We start from the raw sequence: 15,735 nt of genomic DNA on the forward strand, positions 1-15,735 counted from the left end.
TTATGTGTTTTATGATATTTTCACATGCCAACATCTTAAACTAGTTATTTTATGCAAAAATCATGATTTATTTTGATAGTTTAGATTCCAAAGCTCAAAATAATTTCCATACATGTCTGGGTCATGTTAGTGTGTGTCAGAGGATGTCCGACTTGTGTCACTAGGGTCACACCACCAATATGGCATGTACTTGTGACGACTTATCTTGTACCAATATGATTTATCTGGAAATGAAGCAATAACAGAAATGCACATTTTTCCTTGCTACTTTGAAATGGTTAAAGCTCAACCTCCATTGCCAAATGTTGTGACAAATACTCTATTCTGCATCTGAATTAGCGGGTTAGTGGGCTAGTCATGTTATTAAGATTTTTTGGCCTTCATTCTTATTGGAATTTCATGGATGGAGACCATTGGTAGGTTAAATGATGTTTACCTTTAAAATATCACATGCTCTCTTATACAATTCTTAGTATTTTACCACTGGAAGATCGTGATTTATGGAGGTTGGTCCATCTTGATATCCAAATATAGCATATATAAATATTTATAGGCTATGCCAACTTGAATAAAGAAAAGGGCCTTAACTGTCAGATGTCGACTTCGTAGGCATTATCAAGCACACGAGTGGAAGAGGGCACCCAATGCTTGGGGACCGATGTGTATACATAGTCTCGATGTGAATGGGCATTGTCATGTGCAATGGGTGTAGTGAGCCAGCATCTTTGGCATAACCGGTCGTGCTGGTGACAAAGGGCATTCGACGTTCAAGTTGGCAAGAGATATGTATGCATTGTCTTCTGAGAGTCGGAACATGACAAGGGTAATGTGAAGCACTGATCATGCATACATTTTTAGGGTTTAATTCACATTAAACTATGCATGATTTCATGAGAAAACATTTTAAAAATCCAAATTTATGCTAGTTTCGAGAAAATGTGCGAAAAGAATAAAATACAGAAAATACTTGAAAAATGAGTTTGTTTTGCGATTTATTTCAAAGTTTATCGTTTACAATCAACTTAGTAGGTTAGGTTAGAAAAATAAAGTGGAAAAACTTTTTAGAAAATAGCTATATCTTAGTTTGGTAAAATGATGTAGGAATTAGTGTTTTAGGAAATATTATTTTTTAGAGGCTTCTTTGGAGAATTTTTAGAAATTAAGGGGCTTATGGAAAAATTGAATAACAACCTAACAACCCCTTTTTAAACTTCACGAAGAGGGAAGAAAGGGGTGTCTTCTCCCTTGCTCTGCCTTCTCTCCTGCCCCTTCTCTTCCATCCGGTGCATTCCCTCCTTCCTTTTCCCTCTTCTTTTCTCCTCTTTCTTTCTTCCCTTTCTCTCTTCTCCAGTGGAATCTTGCAAACCGAAGGCGGTGCATGGTCTAGAGATCGTCCTCTTCTCTCAACCCAAACTGATACGGTGAGTGTTCTTCTTCTTTCTCTTATTTCCTCTATCTCTTCTCCTTTCCTCTTCTCTTTCTTTCCTATTCCATAATTTCTATAATTTTTGTAGCTCATGCATATGCATCCACTGCCTCATCACCGTGAAATCATCTGATTTCACGGTGAAAATTTCTGCTATGAGTTCCTCGGATTGAATTGCTTCAATCATGAAATCAGAGCAATACATTTGATCTGATATCACATTAGATTTGCTGGATTGAGTCTTTGATTGACCGAAGTTACATCTGGTCTGCCTTAATCAATTCTCATGGTGAATCTCTGATCCATTGTGAGATCAATTTCAAAGGCAAAACATATCTGGCGGTTGTCCCCTTCTTTTCTCATTCGTTCCTCTTTTCTTCTTCATTCTGTAGTGTAGGATAGTTGCAATGTTTTAAAAATCAAACTGAAAATAAAAAAAAGGGATTTATTAGATCGAATAGTTTTACTCGGTGATTTTGTTTACTGCGTTGTTTCTTTATTCGATATTCATTTTAGCATGCTGCAATTGTTCATGCTCTGCGTGTTAGCTTGTTTTTTATTTCATCTTGTGCATTACATCTCATTTTCATCCTACTGTCTCATTGACGTTGTTATGCATACATGTGAATTATTTGTTTTAGCTGCATCCTAATCATCTTACATTAGATCTGATCTATCATCGTCATCTCATTTGCATTGAAGTCATTTAGTTTATGTAACTCTGCATATCAGCATTCATAGCATCTCAGCTGATCATAAGCATCAGCATCCTCTGCATTTTATACAGCTTGTTGTTGTTGCAGAGAACCAGCACCGCATCCCTTTGTGCACAGCAGATCCTGTTAATCACAATTACATGTGAAATTTTTTTATTTTTGCACATAGCACTCTATTGCTGAAGCATCTGAAATACAGTTAAATAGAACTCTGTCCATCGTGTCTGAGTTAGCATTGCAGTATATCAGGAATAAGCATTGCAATTTTGGATTCAGCATAATTTTGTTCACTGTATTTTGTTCATTTTGATTGCATTTTGCTTCATTGCATTTGATTGTTCACTGCATTGTATCCATTCAATCAGCATCAGATTCTTTTTGTTCAATCTTTCATCAGATTTTCATGTTGTGCATAACAACAATTTAAACATTCAGCAGTGCTGATTTGATACAGTAGTGTATATCGAATTCAGTAGTGATTCATTTGAACATTTCGTGAATCCTTTGAACATGCTAAATGAAATGCATATGTAGGAAATCTGATTCATTTGAATATTCTGTGCATCACTTTGCTTCTTATAGCATCAACATTAGCATTCTTATAATATTGCAGAACATTGTATCATTTTATACGAACATTGCATCATTTTGCAGAACATTGCATCTGCAGGTCACATTGCATTCTATGTGAGTTCACATCTCATAGCCTTCTTATAGCATTGTGGGCTCTTATAATATGCTTTGTTTAGCATTAGCATTTAGCATTAGCTTTAGCATGTGTTTACTTAGTGCTTAGGTTTACTATTAGTTGCTTTGATATTACACTTAGCGCTTAGGTTTACTTAGTGATTTGTCATTAGGTTTAAAATAGTTAGTAGTATTACTTAGTAGTGTTGATGTTAATTAGTAGTGATCCAAAATAGTTAATAGTATGTACTTAGGTGTTTAGTAGTATTACTTTAAAATCATTTACATTAGTAGTTAGTAGTTAGTAGTTACCTTGCATATATTAGCATTATATGTTTGGCATATTATCTTTCCTTGTTTCAATTTAGAATTTAGCATTTATTTGGTATATTTTGATTAGTATAGTTTTTGTTCTTCTCTTGTGCTGCTTGTGTGCTTTTGAATTGTGCAAGACAGCATGGAGCAGGAGCAAGCAAGTGATATCTTTGGCACACATTCGACACGTGACAAGGAGGCACAAGCATAGAAGACTATTTTTATATATTTTTTAAATTAAAATTTAATTTCCATTTAATTCTTGGGTTGTAATAAAACCATTTTAAACCCTCTGCGTAGGGTATTCATTTGATGTAATAGATAAGTAGTTTTATTTTCTCATACTTTTTCATTTTGGCAATAAAGCATAGTTTAGTTTCTTGTTTGAATACAAAATATTTCCCTGTTTCCTGAGTTCGACCCGGTCTCTACCACTAGTGAGAACCGGTTTATATTTGGTGTCTGGTTTTCACATTGCTTTCATATAATTTTTTTTTTGAAAAATATTTCATAAAATAAAAATAGACATCAAGCACCATTAAGTGGAGAATGCACATGGCGTAGTAGCGGGCGGTATGTGTTGAGCTATCGATGACATGCGGTGGTAGCATGCCATGCAATGGGCAATGGTATCGGCCTTGTTGCGACATGTGGCAACGCAGACGTGGCTTCTACATTTTGTTGGGTCAACGAAGTGGAGGATGCCTTTGGAGATTTGGTTAAGTACCTCTCAACTCAGGATAAGATATTCCATGCGTAGCGTTTGGTACGCATGGGGATGTGTGTGGGTTAGGGTTAATTCCCTCGAGAGTCACCTTAGGTGGTCCCAATTGTGCATTGTGGCATGGGGTCGGGCAAGTGATTGCTTAGGCGTCAGTGAGTGATTTGCGTAGTGTTGCTCACTAAGATATAACTATCAACTAGCCGCAATGCTAAGAGTCGACAACGGCCTTTCTCCAGTTGTGAAGTACATGCAGGTCTTCTGGGTGATACTTTTAGGAAATTGTGTTGCGTTGCCTTGGTGGCATGATGTTGCTAATGAATTTGGTTGTTGGTTTGGAGGGGCGTGAGTGTCTCCCCTTCTTCGAAAAATGGGTGATAACTGCTTTCGCACATTTGTGAAGAGTATTGTGGCGTCATGGATAGGATGGTGCACAGAGTCGTGGCTTGAGCTAGGTCATTGCGCATGAGATGGTGCATAGGGCCAAACGTCTGTCTAAGCAGTTGCACATGGGGTAATGCAGTGCCAATGATCGTTTATAGTTGCATATGAGGTGATGTGTAGGGCTTAGGGCAGTTAGGCTAGCCAGGTTGGGTTCGCCTAGCACTGCACAGACTCGTAAAAAATTAGCTTGTGACAACTGGTATCAGAGCAAAACAATTCATTGTGGTGATGTTGATGGCTGAGTAGCATGTTGTGCATTCTCGTGTGATGAGGCATGTTGAAGTAGGTGGTGCTTACGAAGTTTGCAATGGTGAAGTGAAGGTTGCTTTTGGTTCAGGTCTGGTTTTGAAATTGCTAACTTGATGGGTTGTTGTCGATGATTGAGTAAGTACATTAGATGCCGGTGTGGTATGCATGAAGAGGTGTTGGCGAAGTCTGCAACATAGGAATTTGATGAGTAGTTTTAGACCAGAAGTGAAAATACTTGTATCTTCGATCGTGCTTACAGAGGAGCATTAGATTGACACCTTTCTTGAGGTACTTGACATCACGCATTGGGCCATGGGCATGTCGTTCAAATACAAATATTGTGGTGCCAGCATAGGGAGTTGCAAAGCGGTCGACTCTTGTCTTAGAGACTTGTACTTGATGGGATGTAGTGGAATGCTTGAGGTTGAGGGGAGCCTTTGTTGGAGTTTGGCTGTGGGTGGAGCAAACTGTGACACTCTTTTCATTGCACTCAGGTGATAGTTGGGGGATCTCAGGTGGAACTGGTCGGTCATGCTTCCTTTAAAGCATTGGTTGAGGTAGTCCTGGAGTGTCCAAGGCAGCGGAGGGCAAAGTGATGGACCTCGAGAGCAGGACAAAATCCTTGGTTGATTTCTTTCCCTCAGTATGGCACGAGTAACTGCAAGAATTTGGAGAGACAACTTAAGTCGTGGGCGAACGGGGCACCCAAGTAAAATAGTATTCCCCTATGCGGTGGAGCATGAGTTAGGCCCAGTATGAGGGGGCCTGAGATGGGATGAAGGCTTGAGCGATTGAGCTGGATTGAGAGTTTAAAGACATTAAGTATGAGGAAAACCAAAGTTGAGTATATTGAAAATTGGCAAAAGATGTGAGAGCCCTCCTCCACGTGGTTAAGACTTCGATGGGACATCGAAGAGTTTGGTATGGGAGTGTTGTAGACCGTCTTTATAGCACAATTGAGTGTGTGCGCGGCATGGGATGTAGTGGCATTGGGGCACACACAGGCATGGTATGGGACATGTTTGTGGCGTAAACATGTTGTAAAATTGGAAAAGCTATTGTGGGGTAATAGTTAGCACCATAGAAGCAGGAAAGTCACTCGACGTTCAGGTAGACGAACGTTTTGTAGGAGATGTGTGTGTATTGTCTGGTGTTGCGAGAGTCAAAATGTGACAAGGGTAATGCGAAACACCATTAAGTGGAGAATGCACATGTTGTAGTAGCGGGTGGTATGCATTGAGCTATCAGTAACATGCGGTGGTAGCATGTCATGCGATGAGTAACGGTATCGACATTGTTGCGACAATGTGTGATGACACAGACGTGGTGTGATCTGCATTTTGTTGGGTCAGCGCACTGGAAGATTCTTTTAGAGATTTAGGTAAGTACCTCTCAACTCAAGATAAGATATCCCACGCGTAGCGTTTGGTACGCATGAGGGTGCATGTGGGTTAGGGCTAATTCTTTCAAGGGTCACCTTAGGTGATCCCAATTGTGCATGGTGGCACAGGGCCAAGCAAGTGATGCCTAAGCGTTGGTGAGTGATTTGGGTAGCATTGCTCAGTAAGACATAGCTATCAACTGGGTACAAGACTGGGGGTTGGCAATGACCTTTCCCCAATCGTGAAGTACCCGCAGGTCTCTTGGGTGATGCTTTCAGGAGATCGTGTTGTTGAATTTGGTTGTTGGTTCAGAGGAGTGTAAGTGTCGCCCCATCTTCGAAACTCAGACTATAACTTCTTTCGCACATTCATGAAAAGTATTGTGGCGTTGTGCATAGGATGGTCCATGTAGCCGTGGTTTGGGCTAGGTCGCTGCACCATGATATGGTTCGTAGGGCAGACCATTCGTCTAGGCAGCTGCTTATGGGGTGATGTGCAATGTCAATGATCATTTGGTAGTCGCACATGGGGTGATGTGCGGGGCCTAAGGCCGTTAGGCTGACCATGTTAGGTTCGCCTGGCATCACACGAGCTCATGAAAAATTAACCCGTAACACTAAAAGGACCAAATATTTGCACCTTTCCTCCTCTCTAAGGTTGTGTTAGGATCTCATGTCAGATCTAGTAATCCGTCATATTTTTTTAGACTTCTTAATGTTACCGAGTGTGTGGTGTCCCATATAATTAATTTTTTTTTTGTGTTAATCACACTCATTTCCACTTCAATAGTAATCATGTTTGTTTTATATTTTAGTGTCAATCACTTTTTTTCAATGTTTATTGACTTCTCATGTTATTCAAAATTAGTTCATAAATGTGTGTGCATTTGTATGTGTGTACCCTAAAGATTCATGGATCCGTTACTATTCCTGAATTGTGAGAAAAAAGGAGATCCAAATCGCTGGGGATATATATGTGGGATCAATTAATTAATTAATTTAGTATTCAAAATCTATGATCTAATTAGGTAGGAAAGTATAGAAGGAAACGGTGAAGTGAAGAAATTCCTTAAAGTTCCATTCTGTCAGAGGATGATATGAATTTTCTACCATGTTCCATTAGCGAAATAAAGGGTATATACACGATATCTAGTGTCAAAGAAGGTCAATGTTTCTATCGTCAAATAGGGTGTTTCCAAGTGCATGCAAACAAACATATTTCTAGGTTTGTAATCACTCATCTGTTTATTAGTTGAGTTCCCTAAGGTTGTCCTTTGAGGTGGTTTGATGGCAATATAGATTACGTTCACTCTCTAACATGCTTATTTTCCTGTACCTGCTAGCTTAATTTTCGGATCTTTTGACAGTTCCTTTTTTTCCTCCCAGAGAAAAAAACCTGCATTCTGTGGTATGTTATCTCATGTTTTCAGCATAAATAACTTCTGCTATTCAATGGCAGCCATGTTTTGGATAGTGGAACATCAGTTATGCTACCTGCCTTATGTCTTTGTTGGAGAAAATAGGAGCCCTATGTCCTACCATTTTATGTTTTTGTGGGGTACTGCATGCTACTTATGTATATCATGTTTTACATTTTAAGCATGGCAAGTTGCTGAGCTGTTTCCCTTCATTTTTCTCCTTATGCCCAAGGCCTGAGTTGCATCAAGTTGCCAAAAAGATCACCAGTTGAGTACTGACGTAACTTTGATATGTGTGCATTAACCTTTCAGGATAATCATGTCCAAAATACTACCAACAATAGAGAAGGGTTATCTCCAGAAGCATCTGTCTTGGATACAAGCAATGGGACGTAGCATTATATACACATCATTTATCTTTCATCACCTAGAGCTGGGTTACAATCATCTCTTTGTCTGAAAGTGGAAGTTATTGGTTTTAAAGCAACAATTATCAGCTTAGAACCTTCCTACAGTGATCGGTATTTGTTTCAGCTGGTTTTTTCCTCTGAAAGTAGCTTCCTGTTCTCTGCTTCTCTCTCTGCTTGTATTTGAATTCTGCACGGGTTGACAGCTAAAGCTGTTTGTTTATCCAAGGAAGAAGCTTTAATAATGTTAGTTTATCTTAAAGAAATGCACCAAAGCTGTTCAAAAGCTCTGTTACAGTGACCCTGCATGGGCACAATATATTTAAGTTTCAGTCTATTGTAATTAAATCACTATTGCTTCTGAAACAGTGCCTTCTGAACTAGATGTATTAACTGATTGCGTCGCTGTCTACAGCTGTGGGCTCTTGCTCTGGCCTCAAGTCATTTTGTTGCACAGCTGTGCCTGACCAACACGATTGGGTAATGATCTCTTGGCCCAGCTATTGATTAGAACACATTGCTGTTATGTGCAATCTTGCACAAGTTTTTCTCTGGAATGCATGTTTTTTTATCAGTCAGGAGATTGCTTCTCCAACAAGATTATTGCATGCATGGTATGATGATTTGGAGCTCTATACATGGATGTCAATGACCTGCCTCTGTGCTAATTTTAAGCTCGTCTCGTTTGTCTTTCTATGGAAGGGTTTGTCTGGTTTCAAAGCTTTGGCAAATGTTCAGGATGTTATTAGTCTCATATATAGAGCACACTGACAAAGTTATTGTCTTAGCCACTGGTAGGACAAATAACAACCTGATGCCGTTCGACCACTGTTTGGGAGCTGAGGAATTAGGGTTTACTTTAGTCAAACTATTACATTGGTGGTTGTTTGGGAAAATGATGTGGAGAAGGTTGTTCATGATAATGAGAAAGGAGATATCAGATGGGATGGTCCCAACTTTGTATTTTCATTCAAAACAGAATTTGGTAATTGCCACCTCCTATAGGTGGTAGCTGCCAATTCCAATAATTGATAGCTTCCACTTTTCCAGATACATAAACTCCATACTGCTATCAGCTCCCAAATTGGAACCCTGAACCCCACACCATCAACTAATTCCAGGCTTTGTCTCAGATGCCAAGACCACTTTTCACAAAAATTATGGTAAGAATTATTGCATGGGTTCTATATCAATGCATTGACAAACATGAACTTTTTAATCATTTTGTTTCAATGTTTGAATGATGTGGATCAAATTTGTTAGTTATGGGTATTTCGAAATACCTGAGTAAGAATAAGAAACTTGTTTCTTAAACTGTCTTTTACTGGAAACAAAGGATTTGGATCCAGGCAGGGCTCATGTAAGCTAGAATTGGAACCTGACTCAGATCAACATTGATCTCTTTCACGCCCTATGTCATAGTAAAATAGATCACAACGTTCATAATTTTGAGTGTGCTTGGATACCGAGGTGAGAATTCTCATTTTAATGAATCTTTATTTTTTTTTGCCCCATAAATTTTTTTTATGGAGTCATTCTACTAAAATCCTATTTTTTTTACATAAATCTCTCAAGTTAAAGACAAAAATAAGACTTCAGAATATTAGTTAGTTTTATCTTTCATACAGGCAATAAGTGCAATTCCTGAAATTTTGAAACTCATGGTTTTCTTAAAATGTGTTTGGACACCATATGCAAGAGTTCTGGTGGGACCCACATTTCAATTATTTTCATAGGTAGAAAAGTGTGAAATTGTATGAAGAGTTCATTGATTTCAAAAGCTGGAGAAATTAGTTGCCACCCATAAAGATGGCAAATAGATTTCTTGGAAATTGTAGGGCCCCTTACTTTTCCAATGGGTTCAGGTGAACCTTTCTTTCTCGTGTGAATTCAAGTTTACTTGGTCAAGCCCTAATTTCAAATGCTGGAAGTGTTGGAGGAGTGTGGAGTTTCCTACCTGGATATAAAACCATAATTTTTTGGAGGGTAGTTATGTAATTTTACTCTAGCCTCCTTGTTGTATCCAGCAACACTATCGGACTCCATGTAAAATTCGTAGACTCCTCATATGTAAGGAGACATCCTCCTCTGTATTGTGTATCCCAATCAATAAAGAAGAAGGCTTAGTGCGGTCGTGGACGTATGCATTCTTGTTGAACCAGTTTTCGTGTGTTGCTGTTTTTTCTCTTGTTTTTTCGTGCTTGTTTCTTCAATCCATCGGTAGGTCGAAGCTTCGTTCCCTAAAAGGAAGTGGCCATATCTTATTTTTTACTGGTCCAGACTATTCCTGAATTCTCATCCAATTAAGCACCATCCAAGCCTGCCCTATCTAGTGAAAATCCCATTATTTCCTGAGATTACAATCAGGTGGTGGGTCCTGGGAACCCTGCTGTATGACCCTACCCGACATGGTTAAAACCTCTTGGCCATCCCACTTACCCACTAGGTAGCCTGCTGCTTTGGCCTTAAAGCAAGAGACACTGACTGAACCAGAGTATCGAAATTTTGATGTACTTCAACTTGAACACCTTAAACCGGGCCACTTAACCAAGTTTGCAGAGCCCATGTGGGTGCCTGAAGCTACGTATAAAACATGTTGGATTTACATCAGATCCGTATAGAAATTAAAGATACCCTTTACAATGGTTAATCTTATCGCGACTTGGATCTTTGGCTGACTGGGTAACTGATTGGGCATGGTAAGCCTTGTTTAGTTCATGGTCCAAGCTTCTTGGGTACAACCACAGTGATAAGTCCAGCCAAATCTGCACTCTTAGTTTGCTAATTTGGAATTAAAAAATGTATCCTGTCTCTTTTTTAATCTTTGGAACTCAGAAGCAACATATATATATATATATATATATATATATATATATATATATATATATATTGGCAATCCTCTATATGTTGTAATGTAAATAAATCACAATTAATAGCGTAGGTCTTATTGCTTAATGCAGCTGCAGAATTTTGATTATCTAGGCAATACTTTTCCATGCTTACAGAGCTAAACCCAGCTAAAATTTTCAATTACTTCTCAAGTACTTGTTCATATAAATGGACACTTCAAATCAATTGCTAGGCCATCAGATCTAGATATTGATTCCAAAATACAATTAATTCCATCCATTATACCCAGGGGGCGATATCCAATGAAGCACTTGGACATAATTCGGCAAGGTGGGCCTGCCTGGAGAGATCCTTACCTATGTTGTTGTGGTGGGATCTGCTACTGAATGTCTAGGTGCTAAGACCAATCATAATAGCTGCACAATCTGCACATCATTGACTGCACTTAGCTGTCATTTATGGTTCATGTGAAGCCCCATGCTGATTGGTCCTTGAACTTGTTCATTCCTACAGTCCAGCAATGGATCTGTGCAAGATGCTCTTGAACAAGTGCTGGCATTCTAGCCTCTCTATGTTGGACATCTTGACATGCAAATTTTGTTTTTCATCAATCAAGCTTATAATTGGTCTGCTGATTTTGTATATATTTTTTTTGTGTCAGTATTCTTATGCATTACTTGTTTAGGCATCATGTCCTAATTAGGTCTTAGAAAACCCAAACCCCAAAACTCAGAAAGATTAATTCTCAAACAACCAACTAATGTCTACTATCCACAGTCACATGTTTCCTTTCTCCTGAGTAGCAGTCAAACTCAGATTTTCTAAAGCAATGGCTGCACATTCCACATGCTCCAAAAGAACTCCATAAATTTTCTTCCTCACCCTCTCACAGGCGCCAGTATCTTCATCTGCAAGCAATGGACCATCTTCAGATTCATTCTTGTCTAACCAGTCATTCACTCTCTTAAGCTGACTCAGAATTCCTGCAATCTGAGAATCAGATGCAGGCGAATTCGTGATCTCATCTAAACATTTTTCAATGAAGTTCAAGAACCAAGTCCTGCATTCATAATGCAATGAGCTTGCCAAGTCAGCAGCCTCCATCAGAACAGTTCCCTTCACCCACTCTGGTCTCTCCCTCATTATAGCCTCTCCATTCTTCGTTTCAACATTCTTTATGCATTTGGTAAACACAGATGCACCTTTGGTTTTGCTGCAGCATGATAGAGAATTCATTTTTCTTTCTGCAACATTGGTTGTACTTTTGCTTGCTTGCAATGGAGAAAGATCTGATGCCACAGCTGCTTTTATCCATGAAGCGGCACGCTTCTTTGTTTCCAATGAAATCGTAAATGCTTCCTTCATTTCATCCGAGCTGACATCCTTTTTGTCAATCATTCTCTGTGAGCTGCTTTTTGCTATTGATTGTATTATCTGTATGACCTGTGCCAATTCTTCATGGAGCTTCAGAAACTGTTCAACTGTTGATTGCGGATCACTTTCTTTGCTTGATGATTGCATCTCTGTAAATGTGCTATCAAAGCAAAATGATGTCAAGCTCAGTTAATTAAATTAATTTGTTGCAGTTGGATAGAAACCAAAATGTAAAGCTTGAAAACAATATAATTTACTTTTTGTTGTCTATTTCTTTCTAATAGATTAATTAATGAGAGTGCAACAAGAAATATTGCATTGTTGCCATCATGAATTTCTGAAGGATTTAGCCAGGTATGAAGTTACAGTTGGTCCACTAATGCACTTAGGAACCGAACAGAGGATTTATGATATGAGGCCTTAGTACTAGGTGGGTCAACCTAATTGCACCAGTCCTCGCACAATTAAATCTTTTCATTCCTAAATGTGTGTTGGAAAAGTGGATTGACAGGAAAATTGCATTTAAAATACCGCATGAATTGCAGTGTTTGGATCATTTTATTTTAGTTGCAGTTTTTGAACTAACTGTTAAAACCGTATCTGTGATCAATAAGTTTTTCTTTATTGAACTGTCATGCTCTGTTTTTTTTTTAATGTTAATGAATTTCTCTTTCTCCCAAAAAAAAAGTTTTTCTTTATTGTTTAACAGAGGACCATATGTACTGAAGGTAGTGGACTAGATTTGTAATTTTAAGAAATTTCCTATGATATTTGCAGCAATATCAGCCTAAGCTATGGTTGCCTACTGCTGTTTTATAATGTCAGCTTTGCAGCCTGCATGAATTTGAGACAGTACACAGAATAACTGCAACAAAAAAAAATCCAGAGATGCTTGAAGAAAAACAGGATAATGCACTCTCATCAAGCATTTTTCTACAAAAAAAAACTTTTGAAGATTTCTGAAATCAAAAACATCATTTTAGAAAACTTTTGAGAGCAACCACATTAAAATTACATGTCAAAAACCCAAACATTCATGCAATGCAACAAGGACCACGTAAGGTATGTAGTTATTTTATTTCCTTATAAAGGTTGATCATGGGAGACTTAAAATTCAATTTTTACATGCTAACCTATATTTTAAAGAATATGCAAACAAGAAAAGTTTAGCCATGTACATTTATTACCTCAGACACCGAATCAATCTCTCAGCGGCAGAAGCTTCTTGCAAGGCCTCCACAGCAGCAAGCATTGCTGCATCTCTGTGCTTTGAAACTTCCTGACATCAATTTATTAGAAACTTTGTGATATGTATAGAATAACAATATTTAATGGAAGTAAAAGCCATTGTACCTTCCCTATCTTAGCAAGATTTGGTGGTAATAAGGCCCAGGGAACAGCAGTTATTCTCTTGCTGGATTTTGGAGGCACGGTAAGGTCAGAGCATTCTTCAAATGTTGTATTTGCAACAGGAACCTTCTTGATCAAACTAGCCAATTTTAAAGTTCTTTCTGCATCTCTCCTTCGAACTGCTGTGCCATTTAATTTTTCATCTTTGTGTGACCTATTATCGCTACTGCCATGCCAATGAATAGGAGAGACCTGTAAGTGTTAACAAGTAATTAGAAACAGATACATGCAAATAAACATGGTTCATTGGAAAAAAAATATATTTCATAAAGATGGCAGAAAGAAATATGATAATTTCATAAGAATGGAAACCACAAGAACTCAACATTGTGAAACTTCAAATATGATGTCATTTGTTTTCACTTATTTATCACCAATGCATTCTAGGCATGTTCATGCGTACGAGTGAATGTATTATAAATGCTCAACAACGTATGTCTCAAAGTTGCAGCAACTAAACTAGGAGTTATATCGAGCAAGGATATGAAATTAGTAAATCCAATGTCATTCTTATTGAAGCAAATTCCTTTCCATCCCTGTATTTGATTTTTGATTCTGAAATGCTTGGGAGGGCTATCTCAAGGATTGCTTTAGCTTTGTTTGCTCCCTTTCATTGTCAGATTGTGCTCTCCATGATAGATTGCCATAATCTAGTCCAATAGAATAAGAATTCTCCATGCATAGTAAACTTATAGTAACCAATGCAAGATATAAGACAAATAACTAGCTTATATCAGTAGTTAGGTGTGCAATTGATACCACAAATCTACGAGCGAAAACGGTTAGCAATAACAAAACTCACACTTGTGCGTTGGGATTTTGGTCTCTTTACAGATCTAGATAACCGTTCTCTAGTTCTCGCATCAATTGTTCCATCCCAACTTCTCCTCATAGCTTTATGTCCAAAATTCATTGCCTGAAGCATATCCAGTGTAGAAGGAGCAGATGCTTTCTGCTTCTCAGTCCTGCTGGTGTTCAAAACAGGATGAGCTAATTCCTCTTCTGCACAAGTATTTGATGATGCCTTATGTCTATGAACTGAATTCTTTTCTGACACTCTCGAGGAAAAATGATCATGGACTGGTGAGGTAGGAATTGATCGAAAATACCGTAAATTCTTCTTCACATTAGTCTCAGAATCACTGCTTCTAGAACTCAGTGACCTTGATTTCTCCAATTTCTTCTTCGAATGCTGTATGATTTTATTCCTTTCTGGTCTGTTGCATTCCAACTCCTTACTGCCACTCTTCTCTGCACTTGATTCTGAGATTTCATGATTATTCTTCTCTTCACTTGATCCAACGGTTTGATCTTCATCCACCACCTTATGATCAGCAGAAATGTCATTGTCAACTGAAGGAAGAGAAGATATGGAAGAACCGTGAAACCCCAAGGAATGGGTGGCAATGATATCTTCTGGAGTTCCAACACAAGGATGGCGGCCAGGGACTGGTCTAACCCATTTGAGAATTGGAACAGGAGATGCGGGCTCCAATTCTCGTATGTAAATGTATTGTCCTAGCTGCAATTTATCATTGAGAATCATTTCTTCGTATTCCGTAGGCAAAGAACAATAGGTGGCATGCGAAGAGTCAGAGACCTTTAAGTAGAACCCTTGACTTGGCTCAAGATCATTCCCCCCCATTGCTGGAACAATGCTGATGATCTGCAAGAGAATTGATCTTTGGTCAGCTGTTATTTTCTCCTGTGAATTCATATTCTGTAAAAGCTTGACAAGAACTCCCGGGCACAGCAATGCCATTCTGAAGAATCAAACCAGTGGATTCAAGCTTTCGCAATCTTATAAATGGTGCAAAACCTTTTGAATCATATATAGGTACCGAAACAACTCTGTTGAAATTCTTCACAAGAAAACCAGATTTCACAGTTGATAACAATTTTCAGTAACCAAATCACCAAAACCATCAAAGAATTGCACCACTTTCTCAAATTCAATTAGAATTTAACCAAACTATTCAGGCTTTCCTAAGTGCATATAATCTGAAGCAGTTTCTGAATCAGATACAATATGCAAATTTTCCTGTTCTAATTCTTCACCAAAAACCCGATTTTCTGCCATTGCCACAAATTCTGGCAATCTGCATCACCCTGTTGCATCCCAGTTGAAAATTCCGATTTACATTTTGTTCCAAGGACTTCCAATTTTTCAATTTCCAAAAGTCCAGTCTCTAGGTGCGCTCTTGACTTCAATGTGTTCTATTGGTGATGGCATTTCTAAACACCATGAAGCTTCGATATTGGCCTTGGTGGGACTATTTTCGGATTTACTTAGTCTGTTTCCCAGGATCAACACATAGAACTCTTTGTTTCCTGTCT

The 15,735-nt window shown here is 38.4% G+C and overlaps 1 protein-coding gene and 1 long non-coding RNA gene across 2 annotated transcripts; one reads left to right on the plus strand and one right to left on the minus strand.

Annotated features, from left to right (window-relative positions):
• Positions 1 to 1,320: 1,320 nt before the first annotated feature.
• On the plus strand, positions 1,321 to 8,321 carry LOC149837341 (uncharacterized). The gene is made up of 2 exons (XR_016432102.1): positions 1,321 to 1,421; positions 7,670 to 8,321. It is a non-coding gene; the product is annotated as an uncharacterized LOC149837341 (long non-coding RNA).
• Positions 8,322 to 13,171: 4,850 nt separating this feature from the next.
• On the minus strand, positions 13,172 to 15,160 carry LOC149837342 (protein CORTICAL MICROTUBULE DISORDERING 2-like). Its single transcript, XM_090008020.1, has 3 exons — positions 14,231 to 15,160; positions 13,342 to 13,590; positions 13,172 to 13,267 (listed from the first exon to the last, which is right to left on the minus strand). The coding sequence occupies exons 1-3, from the start codon at positions 15,158 to 15,160 to the stop codon at positions 13,172 to 13,174; spliced, it is 1,275 nt and encodes a 424-aa protein (XP_089864146.1).
• Positions 15,161 to 15,735: the final 575 nt, after the last annotated feature.

Source organism: Nuphar pumila, chromosome 5 (genome assembly GCF_984573655.1).
Source record: "Nuphar pumila chromosome 5, dmNupPumi1.hap1.1, whole genome shotgun sequence".
In the NCBI taxonomy this organism is placed as follows: domain Eukaryota; kingdom Viridiplantae; phylum Streptophyta; class Magnoliopsida; order Nymphaeales; family Nymphaeaceae; genus Nuphar; species Nuphar pumila.